Genomic DNA, 24,876 nt, shown 5'->3' with positions numbered 1-24,876 from the left:
GTGTCCGGCAGGGCAGGCTAGCAGGAGCTACTCTTCCCCTACTCTCAATGCAAATGCCCCACTCTGACTCATTCAGACCTCTGGAGCCACCCAGCTCCTGTCACACGCACACCAAACCAGCAGAGACCAGTAGACAGTCAGACAAGAAAATAGCCACTTTCTAAAAGTGCTATTTTCAAACACAGAGTCCAAAAACCATCCACCCAAACGGATGCGTTATTAAACCCTGAGTTCAGGGATACCAAACTCCCCGAGCCCGCTAGGATTATAGCATTAATAACCCGGGCAGCCCATTCTAACTGATGGAGAGCAGGTAACCTTACAATAGTGAAAAACGAAAATGGCTGTAGTTCACTATTAGGACATGCCAACCTTGTCAGGCTTGTCCTACCTTAGGCTTACAATGCACCCTGCCCTTGGGCCTACCATAGGGGTGACTAACATGAAGTTAAGGGAAGGTTTAGGGACTGGCAAGTAGGTGTACTTGCGCAGTCTGCGTGACCGTACCAGACTGCATGTAGGTCTAGTAATGGCAGACCTTTAGACATATTTTACCAGGCCGCTTCTGTGGGTGGCACAACACGTGCTGCAAGCCCACTAGCAGCATTTGTATTTACAAGCCCTGGCACTCCTGGTGCACTCTACTAGGGACTGACAGTAAACCAAATAAGCCAAACATGGAATTCAATCAATACAGTAATTTCACATAGGGAGCACTTGCACTGTGGCACTGATCAGCAGTGGCACAGTGCCCAAAGCAATATACCAGCAAAAACATTGTAAACAGAGGAGGCAAACAGAAAAAATAGAGGAGAGACTCATGCCAATGATGCCAGGTCTAACAGTAATAAATCGCAATTTTTTGCAAATCTCTAAAATTCCTTGATTGCGATTTGCAAATTACGAATCGCAATTAAGAAAGAGTGTCCCATTCATTCCTGTGGGCCAAGAGGCCCATAGGAATGAATGGGGATACATTCTTAAGTTGCGATTTTCTATAAGAAAATCGCAATTTGAGAATCGCGATTCCAAGGGTGCCAGGGTCTCCAAAGGACACCTGTTGCAACCCCTGGAATGTGCATGTAAGTACATGTGGCGCACATACATGCCCATGGCACTTTGAATTTTCATAAAAAATGCATTTTGACAGGAAATCGCAAAATATCATGTACTTGGAGTACATACCAAAACAGCTTCTTACATATGCCCCCATATCCTGTGGATTTATTTCACTGCTTATTGTACATTTGTTTAATGATAACCTCTAGGAAGAGACATTCACAGGTTGAAGCAGAAAGGTATCAGTTTTGATGTGAGCCAAGACTGAGCTCTAATAAAGGTCGCAAAGCAAATAGGTATCGCCTTTAGGACCTATTGGCTTTGCAAGTGTTTTTTAGCGAGGTTGTGCAGTATGCTACAGAAGAATTTTTAAAAAGCCTATGACACAGCTGCCTGTGTCATTTTAGAGGAGCCTGCAGCATGCGTGCACCTGTTTACAAAATGAGGCGGGATCTTTCTTTTTAAATGTATTTACTGATCGGAGTTGGACCAAAAAATACAAAATTTGTTTTTAATCGGGTGGGGGAAACAGAACAGGGAGCAGAAGCAAGACAGGGAACTTTGGGGCGCAAGTGACATAGGGGATCTGGGTGCAGTGAAGCAACACAGATGACGTGGGTGTGGGGAGCAACACAGATGACGCGGGTCAAACAGGGAAGAGTGCAAAGTGATTGCGGAGGAAGAAAGGCAAATGGACGAGAGAGAGCAATATGGGGGAGAAGCACACAGTGAGAAAGCAACACGGGAGAAACACAAAAGAGCAGTACGCCACGGAGGGGGCTGGGAGAGAAGCACATGAGCCATGGAGAGTAACATGGAAGGCAGGTGGAGGGGTAAAAGCACACTAGGGAGACAGCTTCCAAAATCCTGTGCTGTCATTAAGTGCTTAAGTCAAAAGACAAAAAGTAGTTCCCCAAAAGTGAGTAATAGAAGGACCCAAGTAAATTTGGACTGCCTTCTGAGAATGACAGACACAAGATGGACAAGACAAGACATTAAATAAGAAGCAGATAAATGAAGTTCTTAGTAAGTCTACAATATATCTTTTGCTACTAGACAGCTGCACAGTCTGGTAGGCTTAACCTAAAAATGTGGCACATGGAAGTAAAAGTAGGCGTCTTGTGAGGAGGGACAATACCTAAACCAACATTATAGGAAATAAATAAATGAGTTAAAATTCCCAAAATTCTTTATTAAGGAAAGAAAGAAAGCAAGAAACACGTTAGGTTTATATTTAAACATGAATTTCAGTTTTAATTTGCATTTATTTAAATTTCTTCTGTAAGAACTTAAGAACACTGGTGTTCTGGCTGTGCTTTTCAAAAATGCCCAATACAATACAATACAGAGAACACAAACCTCTCCTATTACTGTGATACAAGCAAAATCTAATTCTGCTACCTGCTGCTTTCAGCAGTCCTTTGAGCATTTCTATTATGGAAATACACCTTTCGAAAACTGAAAGACTTGACTGAATTGCCATTTGCTCTTCTAGGGTTGCTGCTGCAGTTATAACCATTTTGTGAATGATATTTCACATATATTGGGATGCACTCTCATGTTGCTGGGCTGCGGTGGGGGACTGCAACCCCAAGATTTAATATGCCACATTACATTGCATGCTTTTTTAATGCATGCCATTACATCACTGTCATTATAACGATCGCTTTGTTACCTCGCATGCCATTACAACGCAAGTTGGAACAAGGACCTGCTGTACTATTCCAACTCCAGTCTGTGCAACAGTAGGGAAGGTGTTGAGTGTTAAAGCCAACACGTTCTGACCCCTACTGCAAATCGTTGTTCCGACTTGCGTTGTAATGGCATGCGTTGTAACAAAGTGGTCGTTGTAATTACTGCGTTGTAATAGCACTCGTTAGGTTGCATGCATGGTAAACAACGTTTACCTCCAGAAGTCACTTACAAGCCAAGTAGGAGGGGCTCCAGCATTACCGATGCGCTCTTAATAGATGTGAGTCCCATGGGTGTGGTATGCACGTGGGATACGACCAGGCCAAGAATGGGCCTGTCTTTGACGTCCATCAGCCGGAAGAGGTTGGTCCACTTCTCTTGGCCCAAGTTTATGAGATTTACCTGGGTGAGTGGCATTTGTTTTTTTATTTTTTCTTTGCCTAAGAATGGCCCTAACTAAGTCCCGTGACTTTCAGCTTGGGAGGGGGACGAGACAGGGATGTCCGCTGTCTCCCCTGTTGTTTGCACTTGCGATGGAGCCATTGGCAGCGTGGGTGCATTGGGATAGGTCGATTAGAAGGTTGCGCTGGACGTTGGAGTGGGAAGACAAGATCTCGCTTTATGCAGATGACGTCTTGCTTTACCTTACTAGACCTAGGGAGTCGTTCGGAGTCTTTTTGGATGTTTTAGCTATTTTTGGTAGGTACTCCGGTCTAGTTATCAATTGGGATAAGTCGGTGATGTTTGTAGTGGCTGGCGATCCTCCGGTGATTCCGCAGTCTTGTCCTGTGCGGTTAGAAACGGAGGGATTTCGATACCTGGGCACTTACGTGACGCTAGATCCGTGGCTGCGGTATGAAAGGAACTTGGTCGCTCCATTGACTAGGTGCAGGGCAGATGTGGAACGTTGGAGGTCTCTTCCGCTCTCTCTGTTAGGGAGGGCGGTCTTGTTCAAGATGATGGCACCTCCTCGGTTTTTGTATGCATTACAGAACTCGATGGACCTGGTTCCGGCGGCTTATTTCAGAGAGATAGAATCCCTTCAGAGGCGGCTCCTCTGGGGGGGGTAGCGCTCGTATTGCTTATAGTAAACTGACCCTTCCCTGGTATGATGGGGGAATTGGACTCCCAGACATCCGCAAGTATTATTGGTCCTCTCAACTAGCTGCTGTGAATAACATAATATACGGCATTCCTGGCGACCCCGGTTACGCAATGGATCGAGGTCAGGCACCGGGTGGTTCGCCGGAGAGGGCTCTATACTCCAGGCCCGGTAGATTCCTGCTGACGGGTCCCACTGACCATGTGGTCCGAGTTTGGCATATTGCTACTAAATGCTTGGGATGGGAGGGTAGGCTTACTCTGGCTACTCCTTTATTGAACTCGGAGAAATTGGGCAGTATGTGGAAGTCGAAAGGTTTTGACAAGTGGGATCTGATTGGCATAGTGAAGATTGGTGATGTCTGGAAGAAAGGTGCAATGCATACTTTTGAGTCACTCGCGGCCCAGTACCAACTGTACCAAAACAAATATTTCCGGTATCTACAGGTGCGGCACTCCCTGGATTCACATGTCCCTAAGGGCACAGTTCTTCCGGAGGCTTCTCCTCTAGAGGACCGAGTGCTGGATGGTCATCTTCCTGAAAGGACGATCTCTCTGATTTACCATAAATTGGTGAACCATTCGGAGGATCCACTGCAAAAGATCAGGGCCCAGTGTTGTGAGGATGGATTGGAACTGGATGACGAGGACTGGGTAGCAGCTGTGGCCTCTCCTAAGGAGGTGGCGATTCAGATGCGGCTTGGTTCAGTTGAAAATCCTGCACAGGTCATACATTACTGGGCCGCGTCTGGTCCATATGGGCCGGGCTGATAGTGGTGTGTGCCGGAGGGGATGTGCGGAAGATGGTACCTTAATGCATACATTGTGGCATTGTGAGCGAGTGCAGGAATTTTGGGCGGCCATCTATGCGGAACTGAACCGGGCGTTGGGAACTGACATATGATCTGATGCTCGGTGTTGTGTGCTGAATGTGTGGGAACCGTCTGACTTGAATGAGTCCCAGAAACAATGGGTAACATTAGCGAATATGGTTGCCAAGCTCAACATTGCTCAGCTCTGGGGCGCTAGCCAGACGCCAGGGGTCACCAAGTGTGCGGAGGATCTTGACTGGTGTATGGTGCGTGAAAAGTCTGTATATGTGGCCAGGGGGTGCCCTCGTAAGTGGGGGAAGATTTGGGGACCATGGAACAGTCACAGCGGCGATATCTGTGCCCCTCCCGAGTCGAGCCTGGATGAGGATGTGCCCGACCACACAGACCCCTGATGCTACAATGTGTACATATACTCCTGATTTTCTATCTTCCGCACCAAGTCTTGTAATGTTTTGCCTCCCCTGAGATTTAATTTTTTGAATGTATGTTTGTTTTATGATTTAATAAAAAGAATAAAAAAAAAAAAAGAATGGCCCTAACTGTACGATAGCCGTAAAATCAATCCTTTTTCTAAAGATTGTTAGCCTGGTGGGTTCTTACATAGCAAGACCTTGGATTTTATTTGTGAACTAAGAGGTGAAAGAGGAAGATATTGGTGGTTGATGGACCCTTTTCTTGTCCAGATCGGTAGGGGTGGTCACTAAGGAGGTGGACTTCGCAGAAAAAACATTTATACCTTGAGCTCTGTGACTGTCAGGCCACCCCTGCTTTACTCCCCCAAGCTACCCACTCACCTGGGGTACCCTTGGCTTTCTGGGTGGTCCTTGGATTTATTTGGAGGACCTAGCGTGTTTGTCGACGAGGGGAGATTTAAATGGTTCGATTACCTCACCATTGAGTGATGGAAGAGCACCAACTAAGAGGAAACAACAGTCCAAACAGGCCTGCATTATAAACAAGGAAGTCATAAAGCGCCCCAGTTATGACCCCCTCAGCCAGGTGTATATTGAGGCCCTAGGGATTACCTCCAATGACAGTATTAAATCCATTTCAGTCCATCTTTTATAGCAATTTAACATGATTATTGAGGCAAGTATGGCTCCTCTGATGGAAAGGCTGAGATCTTTGGAGCCAAATGTTTCATAGTTTATCAGTCTGCATAAGGCTGAGGCTGGGCTGCCTAGTACTGTGTTAACCGCACCATTTATTGATACAGTCAATGATGCAGCTTCCCACACAGGGATGAGGCAGGTTTTGCCCCCTCATTCCATTAGTTCTACAACTTTTGTATCTTGTGAGGCTGTTCCCAATTATACAATGGTGTCTCAAGCTGGGAGAGTCAATCGAAATGGGAAACAAGAAGTATTATTGACTGGTATGAACAAAGACGGGCCAGGCACGGTATTGTATAAGGTGAATCATTCATGCTAAACCTTCCCCCTGAATGCTGTCCATATGTTGCTGTTCTAACAAATGTGCCACTTTTGCCGCCATCCGCTGAGGAATCTACTTCTCAACTGAAGAATAAGGTTTGCCTTTGGTTAATCCAAAACTCTGACTTTAATCCCACAAAATATATCTCATCCTATATCTTACAACAATTGGATGGATTGGCTCTTCAACCAAGCAGCAGAGGTGAGATTGTGTTGTAATCAATTGTCATTACTCTGGGCTAGCTTGTCGTTTGATCTTTTCCAATAACCGACAAAGACAGATGACCTATGGTATTAATTTAGCACCACTATGGTTCTTCTACAAACAGTAGCAGCCTAGGACGGAGCCTCCACCCCAATGATTCCTGCTTAGTGCCAAGACAACTAATTGCCGTCCATTTCATCTGACAAGCAACAGGTTCACCGCCCATTCAGCCTTAGAGGCATTGATTGACTATAACTTCCTTGTCACTCATTGGAGTACTGTGAGACCCAGGCTACCTCAGATACTGGTGCTGTGAGATCTCTACCTTTAGATACTTATAACAGGGTAGACTCTTTGTTCCATCTTGTGTGTTGAAATGTTGCAGGCTATCAGTCTAAGCTGACCTGGATTGGTTTGAATATATTTCTAATTTTGATAGTGATGATGCAAGGGACTTGGCCTTTGGAAAACATCACTTGAGATAGTTACTAGAGTTCTTCTATCCCTGGTATTGCTGTTCCATGCCATAGAGCATGGAGGGGAGGGGTTGATGACTATGATTCATATTTCAAAGTTGTATAAAACTGTTCAAGTTCTTTGCAACCATCAGTGGGATATAATTTTTTTCTTTTTCAAATTTTGCAATAATTTTGATTCCCTATTTTCTGTCTCGTCTACCTTAAAACAGAGCCTCGCCACTTCATTGAATTTCATGCCATAGTAGGAGGAGATTTTAAGGCCAAGATCGGAACAAATACCACATCACAAGCTCCATTTGCAATGGGGGACAACCATTTGTATGCCCAGGATGCTGATAGCAGAGGGATTAAACTTTTAGAGGCCCTTTTACATTTTTGCGTACTAAATGTAATTGAGAAGGTGGGTGATTTGTTCATGCAGACACCCACTTTTGTGGCTTGGGGGGTCAGAGTACCATCATTTGTTATAGTTTTATTACAGAGGATTAGGGCCGACTTGTTTTTGCTGGATGAGTTAAGGAACAAACCCCCAGATTCATCAAAGTCATGTTTTGCGAGTCCTTAATAGCAAATTTTAAGGATTCGCTATTAAAGACTCGCAAAACGGGATGCATGTAGAAATCGCAATATTTTTAGCGATTTCTACTGCTTCCTTATTTGCGATTTGCTAATTGCTAATCACAAATAAGGAATGGCTTTCCCATTTATTCCTATGGGCCTAAAGGCCCATAGGAATGAATAGGGAGTCATTCCTTATTTGCGATTAGCAATTAGCGAATCGCAAATAAGGAAGCAATTTCAAGGGTGCCAGGGTGTCCAAAGGACACCCTGTTGCACCCCTGAAATGGTAATTTACACTGGTGTTGCGCACACACATGTCCCAAGGACATATGTGTGTGTGTAACATACAACTTAGAAAAATGCACTTAAGTTTTTGCTACTTACCACGTAGTTAGACTTCGCGGTAAATAGCGGCCCCAGATTGCGAATTCGCAATTTTGAAATGGTTCATGCATTGCATTTAAGGAATCTCAAATTGAGATTCCTTAAATGCAAATAATCACAATGTAGCGGTTTCTAAAATTGCAATTTTTGCATTTGGGATGCATCATTCTCAGAATCTGGACCTTTGCGAGCGGGTTTTGGTTTGATGAATCTGGCCGAAAGTGATCATAACCCTATAGAACTGGCACTTGATGTACCTGATTGGAGGTGATCTCACAAAACCCTTAGGGCCGACCGACTTGGTCATAAAGGATAATTGGCTTAAGATTAGTTGGCAAAAAGCCCATTTTCCAACTGTGCTGACCGCTCTGCTGAGATCCAACCGAGGGCTGATTACGGATTGTCTGTTGGTCAGATAACCCACCTTCATTTGAAATGTTATTGGCCTTTGAGAAACTGAAAAACTCGGTTAGGGATCTTGTTAATGGCAGCGGTAAACCTGCAAGGAGTCCCTATCCAGGATGGTTTGACAGCTCATGTAAAGCTGCAAATAAAGTGTTACGCATAGCACTTAACTGTGAACCCAGGAAGAAGATATTGATGGCCACTGCCAGGATGGGAATACAATCAATCTATTAGAAATAGAAAACCCGGGATCACGGAGAAATGTGGGAGAATCTTGTGTGAACAAGTAAAGCAAAGGACACTATGAGATTATGGGACATTGTAAATAGAGGGAATTACAGTAATGTAACTACAGAAGGGTTAGGGTCCAATATTGCTCCCAAACGCAGGCAAGATAATTTCAGGAGAATTTACTCATTTGGGTAAAATCTGGGGAAGGATGGTTATTGTTCTTCAGTTCCCCTTAGAGATCACATTTCACCTTGATGAAGTTGTAGCAGCATTGAAGATGGTCCGTTTAACAAGGCACTGGCCCTTATAGAGTCCCGATAGACCTCTGCAAAGAGACTATCCCCCTGTGGGCACCTATCATCACCAATGTTCTTAATGCCACCGTTTGCCAGAAAATACATGCCTCATGGCAAACGGCTTGGATAGTACCTATTTTTAAGAAAGGTAACCGGAAGGATCCCCAGTGTTAGAGAGCAATTTCTTTGCTGGATTCAATAGTTAAGATTGTGGGGCATATTATTCTACATAGAAATGAGGGTTGGGTCCAATAAAATGATATCCTCAGTTTTTTGCATTTGGGTTTTGTGGAGGGATTGGGATTCAAGAGCAATGTCTGAACTTACATCTTTTGATAGCGAAATATGATTGCTAAAAGGGATCATTATATCATTTTATGTATCTAGCAGTGCCTCTGATCAGGTAAATAGCTCTAAACTCTGGGGTATTTTACCTAAATTAGGTTTGCCTCACACGAAAGTTGAATTTCTATACACATTACATGAGGGAGTCGGTGCATCAGTTAGGTTTGCATGGAGGATGAGGATGATCCTTTAACCTTTTTAGGGGTGTTCGTCAGGAATGTGTTTTAGCCCCCATTTTATTTCTTTTATATATTAACGGGCTGTATTCTTTTTTGGGCAGGGGGTTCTTCCAGAAGCCGGAAAGCTAAGTATGTGCCGGCTTTACTTTATGCCAATGGCGCCATTTTGCTTTTAAGAAAACCAAATGGCGTGTCAAGGAGTTCTCCTACCTGGAGGTGACTTTTGACTCTAGGGGCAATTGGCTGCCATGTTTATGGAACATACCTCTGTGGGGGCTGTTTTTGGGTTCGCTTCTACAGTTGGGAACAACCCGATCTTGCCCTTACTGAAGGTGTATAAACTTATGTGTTTACTGATTATTACCTTTAGGGCATCTATAGGGGGGTATCTGGACTTCCCAAGTTTACAACAGGAAGAGAATCGATTTTGTTGGCGATCTTCGGGGTAGGACCAGGTAGTCCCCATTTCTTTTCACACAAGGAATTGGGCCTGAATTTTGTGGACAATCGTATAAATCTTGCACCACTCTCTGGTTTGTGGTTGGGGAGATAACACACTAAATTTAATAGGGAGATCATGTCTGACTGTGTGGCATGTGATCTGGGGCAGAACATCCAATGGCTAAGTTCTATTTGGATCATCGCTGAAAGTTTGGGAAGGCCAGAGCTGTTTATTCCCCACATCTGTTGAGTAAAAGAGAGGCTGGTTTTGTAAGAAAGGATTTTAAGATTTGCATCTGCAGCTAGAGAGATGAAGGAACTTGGGAAATCATCTTTGAGAGTTTATATTATGTCAGGGTACTGAACTTTATCTCAAAGGGTTAAAGAATGTTTGGGAAAGATCACTTTTGACCAAGTTCTGGTTGGTCTCTACCAGATGCAATCTGTGTGCACTTTTGGGACAGTATGACACAAAATATATTCTTGTGTGCCTTTGTGATGAACCTCCTTCCAGACACTGGTGATCTTTACCCTTTTTTGTAATTATTTTGAACCTTTTAGACGCAGATATGTGTTACCTATTTTAAAAGCCCTGTGCTTTTGTCAATGCAGGCCAGCATTTTATTATCTTTGTATGGTATCTTATCTTGTTGCATGTTTTTCTATGGGGCTTTCTTAAAAATCGCAATACCATGGCATAACTCTGAATTTTTAATACTATTGTGTGTAACGTCTATTAACTTATCTGATGTTTTATTGTGTATTTTATGTGATGATTGTTCACTTATGATTATTTTTAATAATTGATTAAAGATGATACTGACTAACAACAAATGTTGTAAATAAAAAACTTTATGATTTTTTTATTGTAGGTGATACAAGAACTTAACCACATCAGTGACCACTTTCAGGGTTTGATCAGTAATTCTCTTGACGTTTTTGAGGTATGGTTATTTGTTTTGTGCTTCAATACAACTCGTGTTTTTAAATTGTGGATTGATTGCTTCTTTTTTGTTATTTCAGTTGGATACTAATGTTACAGCCAAGATGTCACTGAGCACCTGAAAAAACTTGAATTGATAGCATGAATATTTTTGTCTTCTTGCCATGGTTTTCTATCAGTGGTGTAGCAAGGGGGGGCAGTCCGTCCCGGGCGGCATGAGTTTTGGGGGCGGCAGCCTCCCCCCTGCTCTTACATGCACGTGATGTGGGGTGGCAAACACAGGAATTCCCAGCGCCCCCATCCCTGCTCTTCCATGCTGCCACCACGGGGCGCTAAAGGCAGGGACCACCACAGGCGGCAAAGTGTGTAGTTACATCATTGTTTTCTATAGTGGCAGTACATGTATCAAGATCCTCTTTATAATCATGGATTTGATTAGCTCTGCTCATACAACAGAGCATTACTTTCACTGAACAATGGACTTGGGCATAGAAATGACTTAGACCACCATTACTGTGGTAACGAACATTAGAGCGGCTGGTTCATATCCTATGCAACTACATACGTTTCATATACCCTGAAGATTTTACTCATGCAGCCCAACCCCAGCATTGGTAGAGTATGCCTATAATGATGTCTTGTGCAAGCCAAAGTTCTATTTTTTCTGCTTGTCTTACGAAAACGGTGATAATATCTGTAAGGATGAACAACCTATGGGCACACACAGAATAAGCTCCTGAAATGAACAGAGACAAAAAGGGAATTCATATCTTCTCACATCAGTACTTGGTAATTCCAAAATACTCACATCACACTAATTAGTGTGTCTGGTTTATCAATAGAAAGAAGCAAATATTTGGACTGTTATGATCACAATACGCCCAATTTCAGACACACATCTAAATAAATCTGCAGAAATTGTTTTGATATAACTCCACTGATAACATCCCATGGGATCAGGTCTGCGGGGATTTACACCAGCAGGTGGAATTTTTGTCTTAAGAAAATCTGCAAGTATGGTAGCTCTTTTCCAAATTGAGACGGTTATGGTTATGTTATGGACATGCAAGATGCATGCACCAGGTACAAACCTGTAAGACTTTATTCACCAACATTTTGTGTGACTACAACCATTCTGTGAACATGTTTATATATATATATATATATATATATATATATATAAATTAAGAAAATGTTGACCCATGTTTCTCCATGATGATTTCTTCTGAATTAAAATCTGCAAGTATTTTCGCTCCGTTGCAAATTTCTAAGTTTATTGTTTGAGGCAGAAAAAGGGTGTTTTTGGTGGGAAGGGAAGAGTCATGCAAAATGCATGCACCAGTTACACACTTGTAAATTTGACTTTATCAACAAACATTTTGTGTACCTTCAACCGTCTTGGAAACTCGTTTAGATGTGCCCCAAGACAATATCGTCCTATATTTCCCCATGCTGAAAAGTATGTTCCCTGTGGTGAAAAAAGGAAACTGAGTGTGTACTAATCCAGAATCAACCATACTAACTGCTGTGAATTGATCACCCAATGAACAATTCGAAGAAGTATAGAAGACGTATATAGAAGAGGAGCGGGGAGCAAAGTTAGTGTAGATTTCCATGGGTGCTCCTGGGGATATTTGTGAATCCTTTGCATGGCAGAATTCTTTAAATAATTATTGCAATAAACGTACGATTAGTAGTTGTCCTGTTAATATGTGTCAGCTTGCAGTAGATCGTTTTGATTGGTGTGGAAATATATTCTTTCCACAAACGAAGGCATCATAAATATTGTCCTCAGGGAAACCATTTCCCTATGGATTGCTCAGGGTAAATTAGAACGTTATAAAACCTATCACATGATGACTCTATCTGCTTTAAATGAAAGTTTTTTTGTTGTTTGTCAGAATAATAATTATCCAGGCAAATGTTGCATGTTAAGTGCAACTTTGAAAACCTCCTGTCACCTTCCCTTTAAGATGAATTATAGACTGCCAAATAGATTGCATTGCAAGGTCCTGAAGCAAAGGGACACTGTGTCCTTCAAAGGACCACATTTTATAATGATGCCTCAATTTGCATCCAGGAAAGACTGATCTCTTAATTTTTGAGACAGTTACATATATTGAAGACCAAAGGGTCCCCTTACTCTTAGATCCACAGCACCTCCACCATGAGCCTCCCATAAAACCACATAGATCTTCACCTTCTGCTTTTTAAGGAAGGCCAGCTTCCAGATGCCTCGACCTTGGCCCTGTTTCCTATAATTTCTTTTTTGGATCCTCTACTTCATTCTTTCAATAATGACTGTCGTCTTTTGCACTGATAGCACCCTGTCTTTGGAACATCCTCTTGATTAATCTTTGCATCACTATATATTTGATACTTTAGCCCGATGTTGTCACTCCGGTACTTCATTTGTCCAGTTTTTATTCACCTCTTTCAATCGACATTCCCACTTGTTTCTACACTTCCCCGTGCTTTCACCACCAGATTTACTGTTTGCCTCAGATTGCCACAGGAGATAGTCTCACCAAATGTCTGTTTCAAAACTGACTCCCATTCAGTTACACCACTGGTTAGTGGTGTAACTGAAAAGTATGCCTCCCCTCCCACCTGCAGAATGTGAAGAGGGGCCCCTGAGTCTCTCTTATGTTACAGATATTCATTGGCTTTGGGCTAGAAGGGGCTCCCCCTGAAGAGTTGGGTCTCCCTGCATCTCCGGGCTGACGGGGGGCTTGCGTAATGCCCCTTTCACTGGTTATTCCTCCTGTAATGTACCCATCACTCTAGATATATTTTCTGCAGAGAAACGCAACTGCACTCAAATTCCGAGGCCCACTGCACTGGCTTATAATTGTTGCTGACTACTAAAGGAGCCAGTAACCCCAGAGCAATGGCCCTTTCAAAGATCAGCGCCTGGATCTTTTTATTTTGTCACTTTCAGAAGACACCTAGAGTTACAATCACAGTGCTTCTTAAGAGCCTCCATCTTTCCTGGAGCGCCAGTTTCAGCTGCTGTACCTTCTCAGATGATTGGTGGGTAGTCTTCTTGGTGCTCCCACTTTCCTGTCCTAATATATTCTTTCTTACTTACCAGCTTGCATGTCTGTGGCCGTCTGAAACATCTGGTGCACCTGTCCAAGCAAAATCCATCAAAGCCAAACCTCCACTGTAACTCCGCTTTTCCCAGCTGGAAAGCTTGACTAGTTGCCCTAACCCACTGCTCAAATGAGCAGATACTCTGGACTCAATTTAGAGCATTTGGAGAGCCATGCCTGGAGGTGAAATCTGTGTTAAAATTAAAGATTTAGGCTTTGAACCAGGCTAATGCATGACCACACAAGCTCCTTGAGCGACAACCTCAGTTTGCCAGTGTTACACACAAAGCTATACACTTCCTTAATGTGTGCTCACTTTGGGGTGAATTACCTCCTGCCTCCCAGGAATGGTGTACTTGCGGTCATGCATTTCACTGCTGAGGACAATGCTATACTGAGAACTCCATTCTTAGATGGCGGACACATTTATTGTGTTTTCTTCAAATAAAGCAGGGGGCCTTCTTTTGTTTGAGTTTATGTGATACTGTAATCTGGCTCCGGCACTTTCCGTGACCGTGTTGTGGTCTCTTGCTGCTTCTGAAGACATCAATCAGCTGCACCACTGTCCTCTCCAGAGGGAGGCTATGTGCACCAATGATGCCTGATCTGTGCACACACAGCCTACAGTAGAGTGACCCATTGCACTACTTGACCCGGTTGCCCTGCTCCCACAAGATAAAAAGATCTGAACCAAATACCATTCGCTGATCTGGCCGGCAGGGACCTCCCAAAGAAGACACGGGTCAGCACGCTGGGAAAGCAATACCAAGTAGCAGCTATCACTGTCGAGTCACTACCTTTCTTATTTAGCACCTTAGCCAAGTTACCTTGACCCTGCCTGTCGAACCCAAGAGCACAGAGCAAGACGCAATCTTGTCTCCATCAGGGGCCATATTATGGATGTGCCCGAGGGTGCTACTGGTGTTTTCGCCAGCTTTGCGTTTCCCCAGGGCACTTTGGTATCACAGAAGGGGCGACGCTTGTACCTAAATGGTGGCGCACTGTCAGTGTGCCCTCTGGAGTGGGTGATGGGTGTCCCATGGACCCCCTAGACATCCCATTGCAGGCGGGTGCAGTCATTCACTCCATCTGCCTGCAAGAGGATTTCTAATCCCCTTTAAAAGTGCAGACAGATTGCCACCTGCACTGTGAAACAGGGAGAGGCTTCAAAACAGCCGCTCCCTATTTCACCTGAATACACTGCCCCCTGGACAGAACAAATTTGCGGCTGCCCTGAGGGTACCACATTCCATTTAACAGAAGCCCAGCACACCTGTTAAAAGGTGCGGCATGTGCAAACAGGGAAAGTGTGCCCTTTACATAATAGGGACCACTGGAGTCTGCCTCTCTCCCCCCAGCGCCTTGAGACCCTCCGGGTGAGTAGTGCGCTATATAAATGCTCTGATTGATTGATTGATTGATTGATATCCATTATTGTCAGTCTCTCCACCTGCTTTGGGCCTCTGCACATTTCACTTTAAATTTTTTATTCATAACGCCCATGAATTTCTAATCGTTCTAGGAAGTGCTGCTTGTTTATTGTTATCACCAACTTGCCTTTTGGTTCTGTTTTTCTAAATAGCTTTTTTTCTGATTGTACCTAGAAATCAATGTCTATAATGTTAACAAAAACCAGGCAAGTTTCCATAAGTATATCTGGTACCTTTCAAGCAGTGAGCGGACAATGACACCAGTAAGACACGCTCATTTATAATGCTGTGTACGCTTTTATTCTTTTAAATCTTTGATAGGGCTGATTGGTACTTACCTACTCCTCTAACTTACTCTGATTCCCTGCATTCTGCTGGGCTCTTTGGTCCGCCTTGGGTCTCCCGATTGTGCGGAAAGAGTAATTTCTTAATTTCCTGTTCTTGCTGGCCGCCATTTTGGGCAGGCGACACTCCAGCTTTTTTGCACTTCCTGTCCTGGGGGCTTCTTATGCAGATACTGGCATGCCAAAGGCAAGCTCTGCTGGGCCCATCCGCCCTCGGAACGCTCTCAGGGCCAGCCCCCCTGCCACTTTGGGCTCAGAAACTAGCGTTCCTATCAGCTATTCTAGGGATACCTTATTATATTTTAATTCCTTACGGAAGCCCTGTACTGGTCCACAGCTAGACCTTTATAGCTGAAATGACGATATAAAATGTCCGGTTTGTGACTTCTCCCTTAATAATCTTCATTGTACATCCTGCGCTGGCACCAAATTAATAGAGACATCACCAAAACAAACCATAGCTAGACACAACTGCAGACTTCTCAATGCCAGATCGCTTGTTAAGCATGCACAAGATTTCCTGGTCTTCATGGAAAACCAGAATATTGACCTGGCCTTTTTCACTGAAACTAGTGCAGACTTAACATCGGACCCAGACCTACTATCAGCGCTACCAGTAGGTTTCAGGATATTCAGATATGACTGCCCACAAAAAAAGGGCGGTGGCCTTGCAGTTATATTTAGAGATCATTTTAAAACTATTTTTAAAGTTCTTCCTAATATACCACTTTGTGAATCCATCCATTTTAAAATTCAACTCAACAGTCATTATTCCTTTAATGGACTTATGTATAGACCAACAGGATCTAGATCAGCTTTCACTCAATCCATTGGTATTCTATTAGAACAAAAAGTGGAATCTGGAGATTTCACTATTTAGGCAATTTTAATTTCCATATGGAGAATTCGCTTGATCCAGACTCAATAAATCTACTGGATCATATGGCGGGCGCAGGTCTAACACAAATCGTTGACAGGACCTCGCACAAAGCTGGTCATCTTTTGGATGGCATTTTCATGGATATTCAACAGCTCCACTGGTATCCTCACTCCCTCTGACCTGGTTGGACTACAGAGCTATTCTGTTTGAGATAAATGGGCTAGCTTTGGTAGAAAAAAATGAACACACAAATAGGGAGTATTACTCAGCGCCAATGGAGTGCCATTGATGCTGATCAGCTCAATGCCTCCGTTGACCAATCAACTCCACTAGTCTCCGCTCATTTGGACACAGCCATTCATAACTACCATCAATGGTTGGACCTGTCGCTAACCCAGTTAGCTCCAGCAAAAAAAGCTCTTAGTCATAAGACTAAACCTTCCAAACCCTGGTTCAATGACAATATCTGGGGAAAAAAGCAGGAATGTAGGAGATCAGAACACAGATGGAGATCTCAGCTTAAACCAGCAGACAAAGAAATATATTCAACCAATCTGCAGACTTACAAAAAGAGGATTTTAATTGCGAAAAAGAACTATTTTGTGATAAAAATAGAAGGAGCAATGAACTCCTCCAAGGAACTATTCGCAACAAAATTCCTGAGCCTAAAAACCCAAATATCGATCAACAATTCTGTAACAAACTAGCACTTCACTTTCAGGATAAAGTTAAGTCTTTCTATAATTCCTTCCTAAACTTGAGCTAAACGGCTGAATCAGATTCTAGATCTCTGAAAGGCACACACAATATCAGTGTTTTATCCCACTTTAGACCTCTGATAGTCGATCAGACGCAAAGAATACTGATGCAGATTAAATCAGGTTCTCCACAGGACCCTTGTCCGGCCAGAATAATTCACTTAGCCCCAGAAGTGATAGCCTCACACCTCACGGCCATTTTTAACAATCTCTTTGAAGTAGGGTCTTTTCCAATAGATTGGAAGGTAGGATCTATTCTGCCATTATTAATAAGGCTTACTTAGACACTGGTAACCCCAACAACTATCGAACGATAACTTGATTACCATTTCCTGCCAAACTGGTTGATAAAATCATCAAAAATGACTTGACCGTCTTCTTAGAAAAAAACAAGAGTTTGGATTCTACACACTTAGGTTTTTAAAGTCACCACAGTACGGAACTGGCGCTAATTACAGCCACTTAAGAAATTAGGCAAATGATAGACAGTGGGGGATATGCGGCTCTGATCCTTCTGGATCTATCCACCGCATATGATACGGTCAACCATGCTCTTCTCATTGATTGCCTTGAATCAATTGGGATCAAAGATAAAACACTCAAGTTCATGACTTCTTCTCTGACAGTCCGAATTCAAACAGTCTCCTTAGGTGATTTCACCTCACCAGCTTTCTCTTTACTCTGTGGAGTCCCTCAGGGCTCATCCTTGAGCCCCACTTTTTTCAATCTTTATGTTACTCCACATGCAGCCTTAATGAAATTATTTGGTTTTTCCCTGGTTTCATATGCGGATGACACGCAGATCGTTGTCTCTGTTACCAACAATCCGGTATCCACAGCTGCCCAGTTCCACAACTGAATGCTCCATATCGGTACCTGGATGAGCAGCAACTACTTAAAATTGAACCCCTCAAAAATAGAAGTCCTACTGTTTGGTAACAATCCTTCTTTTTGGCCAAACAAGTGGTGGCAACAGGAACTGGGGAATCTGCCTAACCCCAGGGAAAAAGCGAAAAACCTGGGGGTGATTATTGATACTAAGCTATCTTTTAAAGGACTAATAAATCATATCCCTTCTTCGTGTTTCCTCATTTTGAAAACCTTAAGGAAAGTTTTACCTTTAATTCTACCTAGCCTGCAAAAGAGGGTAGTCCACTTTGATTTCGTACAAAGTAGATTATGGCAATGCACTTTTTTATTAACATTCAAAAACGCTTTCTACATAAGTTACAACCACTACAGAATTCTGCAGCTAGGCTACTTCTGGGCACTCCAAAACATTAATCTGTTTCTCAAGCACTCATTCAACTACACTGGCTCCCCATTGACAAACGTATACAGTTTCAGGCACTCTGTATTGCCTTCAGGGCACGACAAGCTGTCGGCCCAGACTACTTTATACAGCATTTTCAACACTATATCCCAACGCGCTCACTGGGATCATCCACAAGTGGAAACCTGGTAATCCTCAGATTTAAGAAAGCCAACTTGGGGGGGGGGGTCGGGAGAGAGAGAGAGAGGCTTCCTGTTATGCATATCAAGATTATGGAATTTTCTTCCAGCAGAACTAAAATTCAAAACAAACTTATGAGAGTTTAGGAAAGGTCTACAAACGTGGCTTTTTTCTAAATAAATCTGCCATCTTCTGGATCCTTTTCAGCCTGTCAGATTCTGCTTAGTGTCTAGATACCCCCGGGTGATTGTCGTGCTTTATATATTTTATTTTCATTTAATTTCATAAAAAGGCGGAGGTGTGGCCTAACTGCAAAAACTGCTGACCTTTGAACGGTTCGACATCTTGTCATTAAAATCAATCAAATCAATTATTATCTCTGTGCATTAAAAAATTAACCTTTACCTGGGTAACGTAATGTGGTGCTCATATGAACCGTTGTAATGCAGCATTATGATGGATATGCACCCAGGCTCCCCTGACCAATCACTATGCTGCAATGTAGCAATGTGATTGGTCTGAGTGCTGTGGTTTGGCGCTCAGCCAGGGACTTGGGGCCAGGGCATGTTCTCCATGCAGGCTGTAATGCAGCCTGCTTGGAGAACAGGGAAAGTGCTCATGACTGTTTTGGGCGGCCGGAGAGGGCTGACCAAACAGTCATTGCACACTTAGAAGGGTTCTACCACTCCTCCCATGCTCTGCAGTTCTACCCCCTCAGGCAAAGCTGCCACAGCAGGAGGACAAAATAAAATGATATTAACATTACATTATCATTCTATTTTATCCTTTTTCGTAGCTGTGGAGTTCCATTAAAGCAAAAGTTGAGAAATAAGGTGGCACTGCTTAATCTGCTCTGCCACCTTGAGCCAAGATCATGCATGAATGCTGAACAGCAACTACATAAACAAGCATAGGTCTTGCATTTGACCAAGTTTAAGCTATTGGCATAGTAAATGACAATGCATTTTATTTGTTATAAAAACTACAACAAAAATAAAAAGCATTATCATTTACAATGCCAATAGCTCAAACTTGCGTTATTGTGAGACCTATTGCATTGCAAATACTTTTTTTTTTATCCTGGCGGAGAGGGGGCAAATATACTTTACTCAACTCTCTTTTGATCCATGAAGTTAAAAAAAAAACTCTAGTGTGGCTCACTGGTTAGAGGAGGCAGACCTGGAAGCAGAGGTCAGCCCGGGACCAGGGTTCAATTCCCAGCTCGGCGGGGTCTTGAGTCCTAAAATGTCCATGGACTCGACAATTCTCGCTCCGGTGCCTACTCAATTCACGGGTTCACACTCTGCGACTCTGGGCAATAGCTTGCTTAATCTCCACAACGGCCCCTCGCGGCGGGATGCCTGGCTTTCACCTTGTGGATACCCTGCCGGGGTTATCTCACAGGGGAATACCAGGACGGGTTCCCTAAGCAAGCGCTTAGAAACCGCTCGGTGATTTGCGCTATATAAATTCCTGTACATTTACATTTACATTTACATTTACATTTACAACCCTTTTTTATCCAGACAATTAAAAAAAAAAAAACTTTCTCCTCTCCGTGTAATTATTTATAATTGTAATTCCATCAACAAAGACAGGTTGGGGGTGGGGGCGACTGATTTACAGGTATTTATTCAGTTAATTGCCGATAGAAAGGCAGAAAAAGTAATTTGCTTCAAATTACCTCGACAATCCTTATGCCGTACAAAAATCTTTCCAACACCCTTGCCCACCCCCCCCCCCACACTTTAAGAAGAGAAGGGAGGAGGGAAAAAAACAGAATCTGAAATGAGGATGCATTTTTAATAATATTCACCAAACTTCCATCAGAATAATCATTTAATTTCAATTAAAACTGACTTATCACCTTTGCTAAAACGTGCTTAATATGCTGAAAATTAACCCCGGGCATAGTTCACGTAGTAGCGCTACATGTAGCTACGCGAAGTGCACTTCGCACTATGCGAGCTATGGCTAGCTACGCGAACTGCGTAGTGCACTGTGCAAAATGCTGTTTGGACTGATTGCAAAGTGTACAATCAGTGCAAACCACATCTTGCACAGTGCAAGCAGTCGTTTTCTACCGCTCGAGTAGATTTCTACTCAAGCGGCAGCTTTCTCAACGTGGACTGGTAGTTTCTAATCGGAAGCGGTCACGAGCATAAGCGACCACTCGCAATGAGAAACCTGACCTCCCCGCGTTGAGAATCTCGCCGGGAGGTTTATTTTCCACGTTCGCGATCGGCAACTTGATGTTGCTGATCGCGAACCCAGATAAAAGTCTTGCCGGGATGTCAATTTGCTCACTCGCGGTCGCCAACTTGACGTTGAGGACCACGAGCAAGCAAAAAATGACGGCTGCACTTCGCTACGCTACGTTACGCCTGTTTGCACTGTGTTACATGCAATTCGCGTAGTGTGAAGTAGTGCAAACTTCGCAAACTACACAAGCGTAGCGTAGTACTTTGCCCAGGGTTACTGAAAATGATCAATGCTTGAAGGAGCCCAATTCAGTGAGGCTAATTGTAATCAACATATCGGAGGTGCTTGTCACCGGCTCTGCCTTGGTGGAGAGGCAGCTTGGAAACAGAACTTATTTACCGCTCTTCCCCCGGGAAATCCTCAGAGCAGATTAACATTTTCTAAATATAGTAATGATATAATTTGAGAAATGGTGACGCCAATTTGAGAGTAGCTCTTTGTGCGCAATCATTTGCATTTTCTTTTCCCTTCCCCGCCTGCCTGTTCTGTTAATCACAGCTAAAGATGTGATGGGGTTTTTTGCCCCTGCCCCCTTTTTTTTTTTTGCAATTTGACTTATTTCTTATTAGAAAACTTCAATTTAGTAATTTAGCACCATGGAGGGAGAAAATGTAACCAAATCTCAAGATAGCCAGCCCCGTTTCACTCAGAAACACTTTCAGAGCGCGGGTAGCGAGAGAAAGGGGAGATTTGAATTGGAAATCTGTTTAATTTCTCTGCTGGTTAAAATAAGTGTATGTTCTGCAGGCCTCATTGAAGGGATGCTGAAAGGAGAGGCGCGGGCCTTGTTATTTTGATCCAGTTTTTGTGACCTCCGCCAACTTCACTATACCGGGAGATCTTAACCTCCACTTTGATTCCACTTCGGATCCCACCATCAGAAACCTCCTGGCCGACTTAACAGCCCTACAGCTGATCCCTCTTATTCATTCTACTACGCACTCTGTGGGTCACTTACTCGACCCCGTTTTTACCAATATCCCGGAGGCCAGAGCCGACCCACCCAAACCCATGGGTTGGACCGATCATTTTCTCATTAAATTTGCGATATCAGCCGACATCCGGCCCAATAAAGATCCGCTTCCCTCCTGTCTTAAGAGACCCTGGCATAAACTCCAAAATAAGGATCTCTTTGCAACCTTAGGAGAACTCCACCTTGAAACCATTAATGATATTAATACGTCCTATGCCTCCTTTCAGGACTGGATCATTAAAGGACTTGACGTCCTTATACCAGCCAAATGGACTAGAGGACGTAGCACCCCCTCTAACCCATGGTATAATGAAAATCTGAAGCTCATGAGAAAGGAATGCAAAGCAGCCGAACGTCACTGGAGAAAAGATTATAAAGACAGGCACAAAGCTCTCTACCTGTCCAAAGTAAAACTATACCATAAAGCCATTCGCGCGGCTCGCGCATCCTTCTATGCCAAAAAAATTGAATCCAGCTCCAACCCCACTAAAACCATTTTTAAACTGGTGCAAAAATTGCAAAACTGTGGCAATCCTAGCTCGTGTATTTCCTCTACACAGCAGTGCGAAGATCTCGCTACCTATTTTATTGAAAAGGTAAGGAAAATCTATAATACCTTCCCACAGAACTCTTTTGACTACATTAACCTTTCCGACTCTCCCTTCAAGGGCACCAGACTTTTACGCCTACCTGAAATCTCCCATGGGGATCTAGTCAAACTTTGTAGAAAGGTTAAATCTGGCGCCCCCTCAGATCCCATGAGACCGGCTCAATTTCTAAAATCTCTGGACTTCTTTCTTCCATCTTTGGACACACTTCTTAATCTCTCCTTCTCTTTGGCAATGGTCCCAACTTGCTGGAAACAAGCATGGGTTACCCCCATTATTAAAAAAACGACCCTAGATCCCACAAAACTGGAGAACTATAGGCCCATTTCGCTGCTCCCCTGGGTGGCTAAACTAGCAGAAGCCCATGCGAACAACGTGCTATCAGACCATATGGCCCAAAATAACATCTTGGACACTTCCCAGAATGGGTTCAGGCCAGGGCACAGTACGGAGTCCGCCCTTCTATCCACCACTGAACATCTCCGGAAGATACTAGATGCCGGTCAAAGCGCTGCGCTGATATTGCTCGATCTCAGCGCAGCCTTTGACACGGTTTCCCACAACATCCTGCTGAAATGCTTGGAAGACATAGGGATCAGCGATCAGGCCCTCAAATGGTTCCGCTCGTTCTTGACGGGCAGATCCTTCCGAGTCTCAGCTCCCCCGTTCACTTCCTGACCTCACTCTATCGGCCAAGGAGTCCCGCAGGGCTCGGCACTCAGTCCATCCCTTTTTAATCTTTATGTACAGCCCCTCGTGGCTGTGGCCAGAGAATGGGACCTCACGCTGGTGTTGTACGCTGACGACACTCAGCTGGTGATTACCCTCACTGAGGGCCCCTCAATCTCTGCCACGAGATTTAGGGATGGACTGGCCGCAGTCGCCCATTGGATGATGGGCAACTGCCTACAGCTGAACGCAGGGAAAACTGAGGTACTGCTCCTTGGAAGGAACCCCAGTTGTTGGAGCAACCACTGGTGGCCTTACGTGCTGGGCCCCATCCCTCCACCTAAGACTCTGGTAAAAAAAAACCTGGGTGTTTGGTTGGACTCCTCCTTGAGCTAACAAACCCACACTAAAAGAGTGGCTGCTACCTGTGTGGGCATGCTGAGAAGCCTCAACCCTATTCTTGGCTTCTTCGATCCTAAAACACGTCAGCTTATAGTCCAATCGATCATCCTCTCACAATTGGACTATGCCAGCGTCCTACTGCTAGGCGCTAACAAAGCAGAGATAACAAGGCTACAACGAATACAGAATTCCGCGGCTAGGGCCATTATGGGTCTTCCTAGAAGATGCTCTGTTAGAGCCACTATACAAAGACTCCATTGGCTCCCGGTGGAATCCAGAATTCAATTTAAAGCCCTCACCACTGCGTTTAAAATCCTCAGAATAGACGGCCCTGAACTCCTCCGTCCGCTGTTAGTGCCCTATACCCCCAACGCAATTTGCGCTCTCTAGGTCAGCATCTGGTAGTGGTCCCTCGTATGAAACGCTGCTGTGTCGGAGGTCGCTCCTTCAGAGTCTTGGGAGCGAAACTCTGGAACTCCCTTCCCCTGAACATCCGTCGCCTTGACAATCTGTCCGCTTTCTGAAAGGCAATTAAAACCCATCTGTTCTCACTGTCCTAAGCCCTCTGCCTCCCCCCTTCCCCCTCCCAGTTGGTTATGCTGTGGTTTCTCAGCGCCGGAACGCCCCGTTGCTGGGGCAGCTGTCGCGCTCTAACAAACTCATAACATAACATAACATAACATGACTTCCTATTCCATAAAAAGCCCCTTTAAACACGCCTCTAACATATGCAGTGGCATTTAGTGCCAATATCGGAAACACTCCCCGTCCCTCCCACAGCAATACTCCAAAGAAATAATTGGAGTCAGACACAACACCTTTTTAGTGGAGAAAATTGCTGTAGATTTATTTGCATAACAAATATGCCAACATGGTGGGTTATCTTACGGGCAATCCCAGGGCAGGGAGCCCCTCGCCACTTGCCTACCTGATGAGCCAATCTACCCGGTTGTCCTCGCCAACCTGTGTTTGTTGATTTGGGGGAGGGTCTAGCCCCTCCCACTGGCTGACCGCCAGTCCACCACTTACTCACACCCCTCCCAGCTCAGGGGGGCGGAGAGTTGCAGGCAACCCCGGTTGCTCAGGTCTACAACCGCCCGAAGGACTAACGGGGTGCAGTCGCTCCTCCAGGGTCCAACGTGAGGACCTCCCTGGGGATTTTGGCTTTCGCACCCTTACTGTGCTCCTGCAGAGGGTACCCTTACTGTACCTTGCAGCCTCTGGATCGCCCTATAACTCCACCTGCAACACAAAATAATAAGTTAGTGAAACACACCCCCCCTGCCTGTACGCTGGGGAAGGAAACAGCGTCAGGGCAGTAGGAGAAAGAGGGTGCTCAGAGGGTGGGAGAGGTATAAGTGCCTCTCCCCCCGCTCTCTCCTGCCCGGAAGTGACGTCGGCCTAGGGGACCCTCG

At 44.2% G+C, this 24,876-nt stretch overlaps 1 protein-coding gene across 1 annotated transcript in view; it reads left to right on the top strand.

Annotated features, from left to right (window-relative positions):
- Positions 1-24,876, top strand: part of LOC144762794 (CD109 antigen-like) — a 771,981-nt gene that overhangs the window by 345,357 nt on the left and 401,748 nt on the right. The window contains exon 16 of the mRNA XM_078648064.1: positions 10,517-10,588. Coding sequence (XP_078504190.1) covers positions 10,517-10,588 — 72 coding nt within the window. The remainder of the gene's footprint in view (positions 1-10,516; positions 10,589-24,876) is intronic.

Source organism: Lissotriton helveticus, chromosome 6 (genome assembly GCF_964261635.1).
Source record: "Lissotriton helveticus chromosome 6, aLisHel1.1, whole genome shotgun sequence".
NCBI classification, from domain to species: Eukaryota; Metazoa; Chordata; class Amphibia; order Caudata; family Salamandridae; genus Lissotriton; species Lissotriton helveticus.
This window is presented reverse-complemented; position numbering and strand designations above follow the sequence as displayed.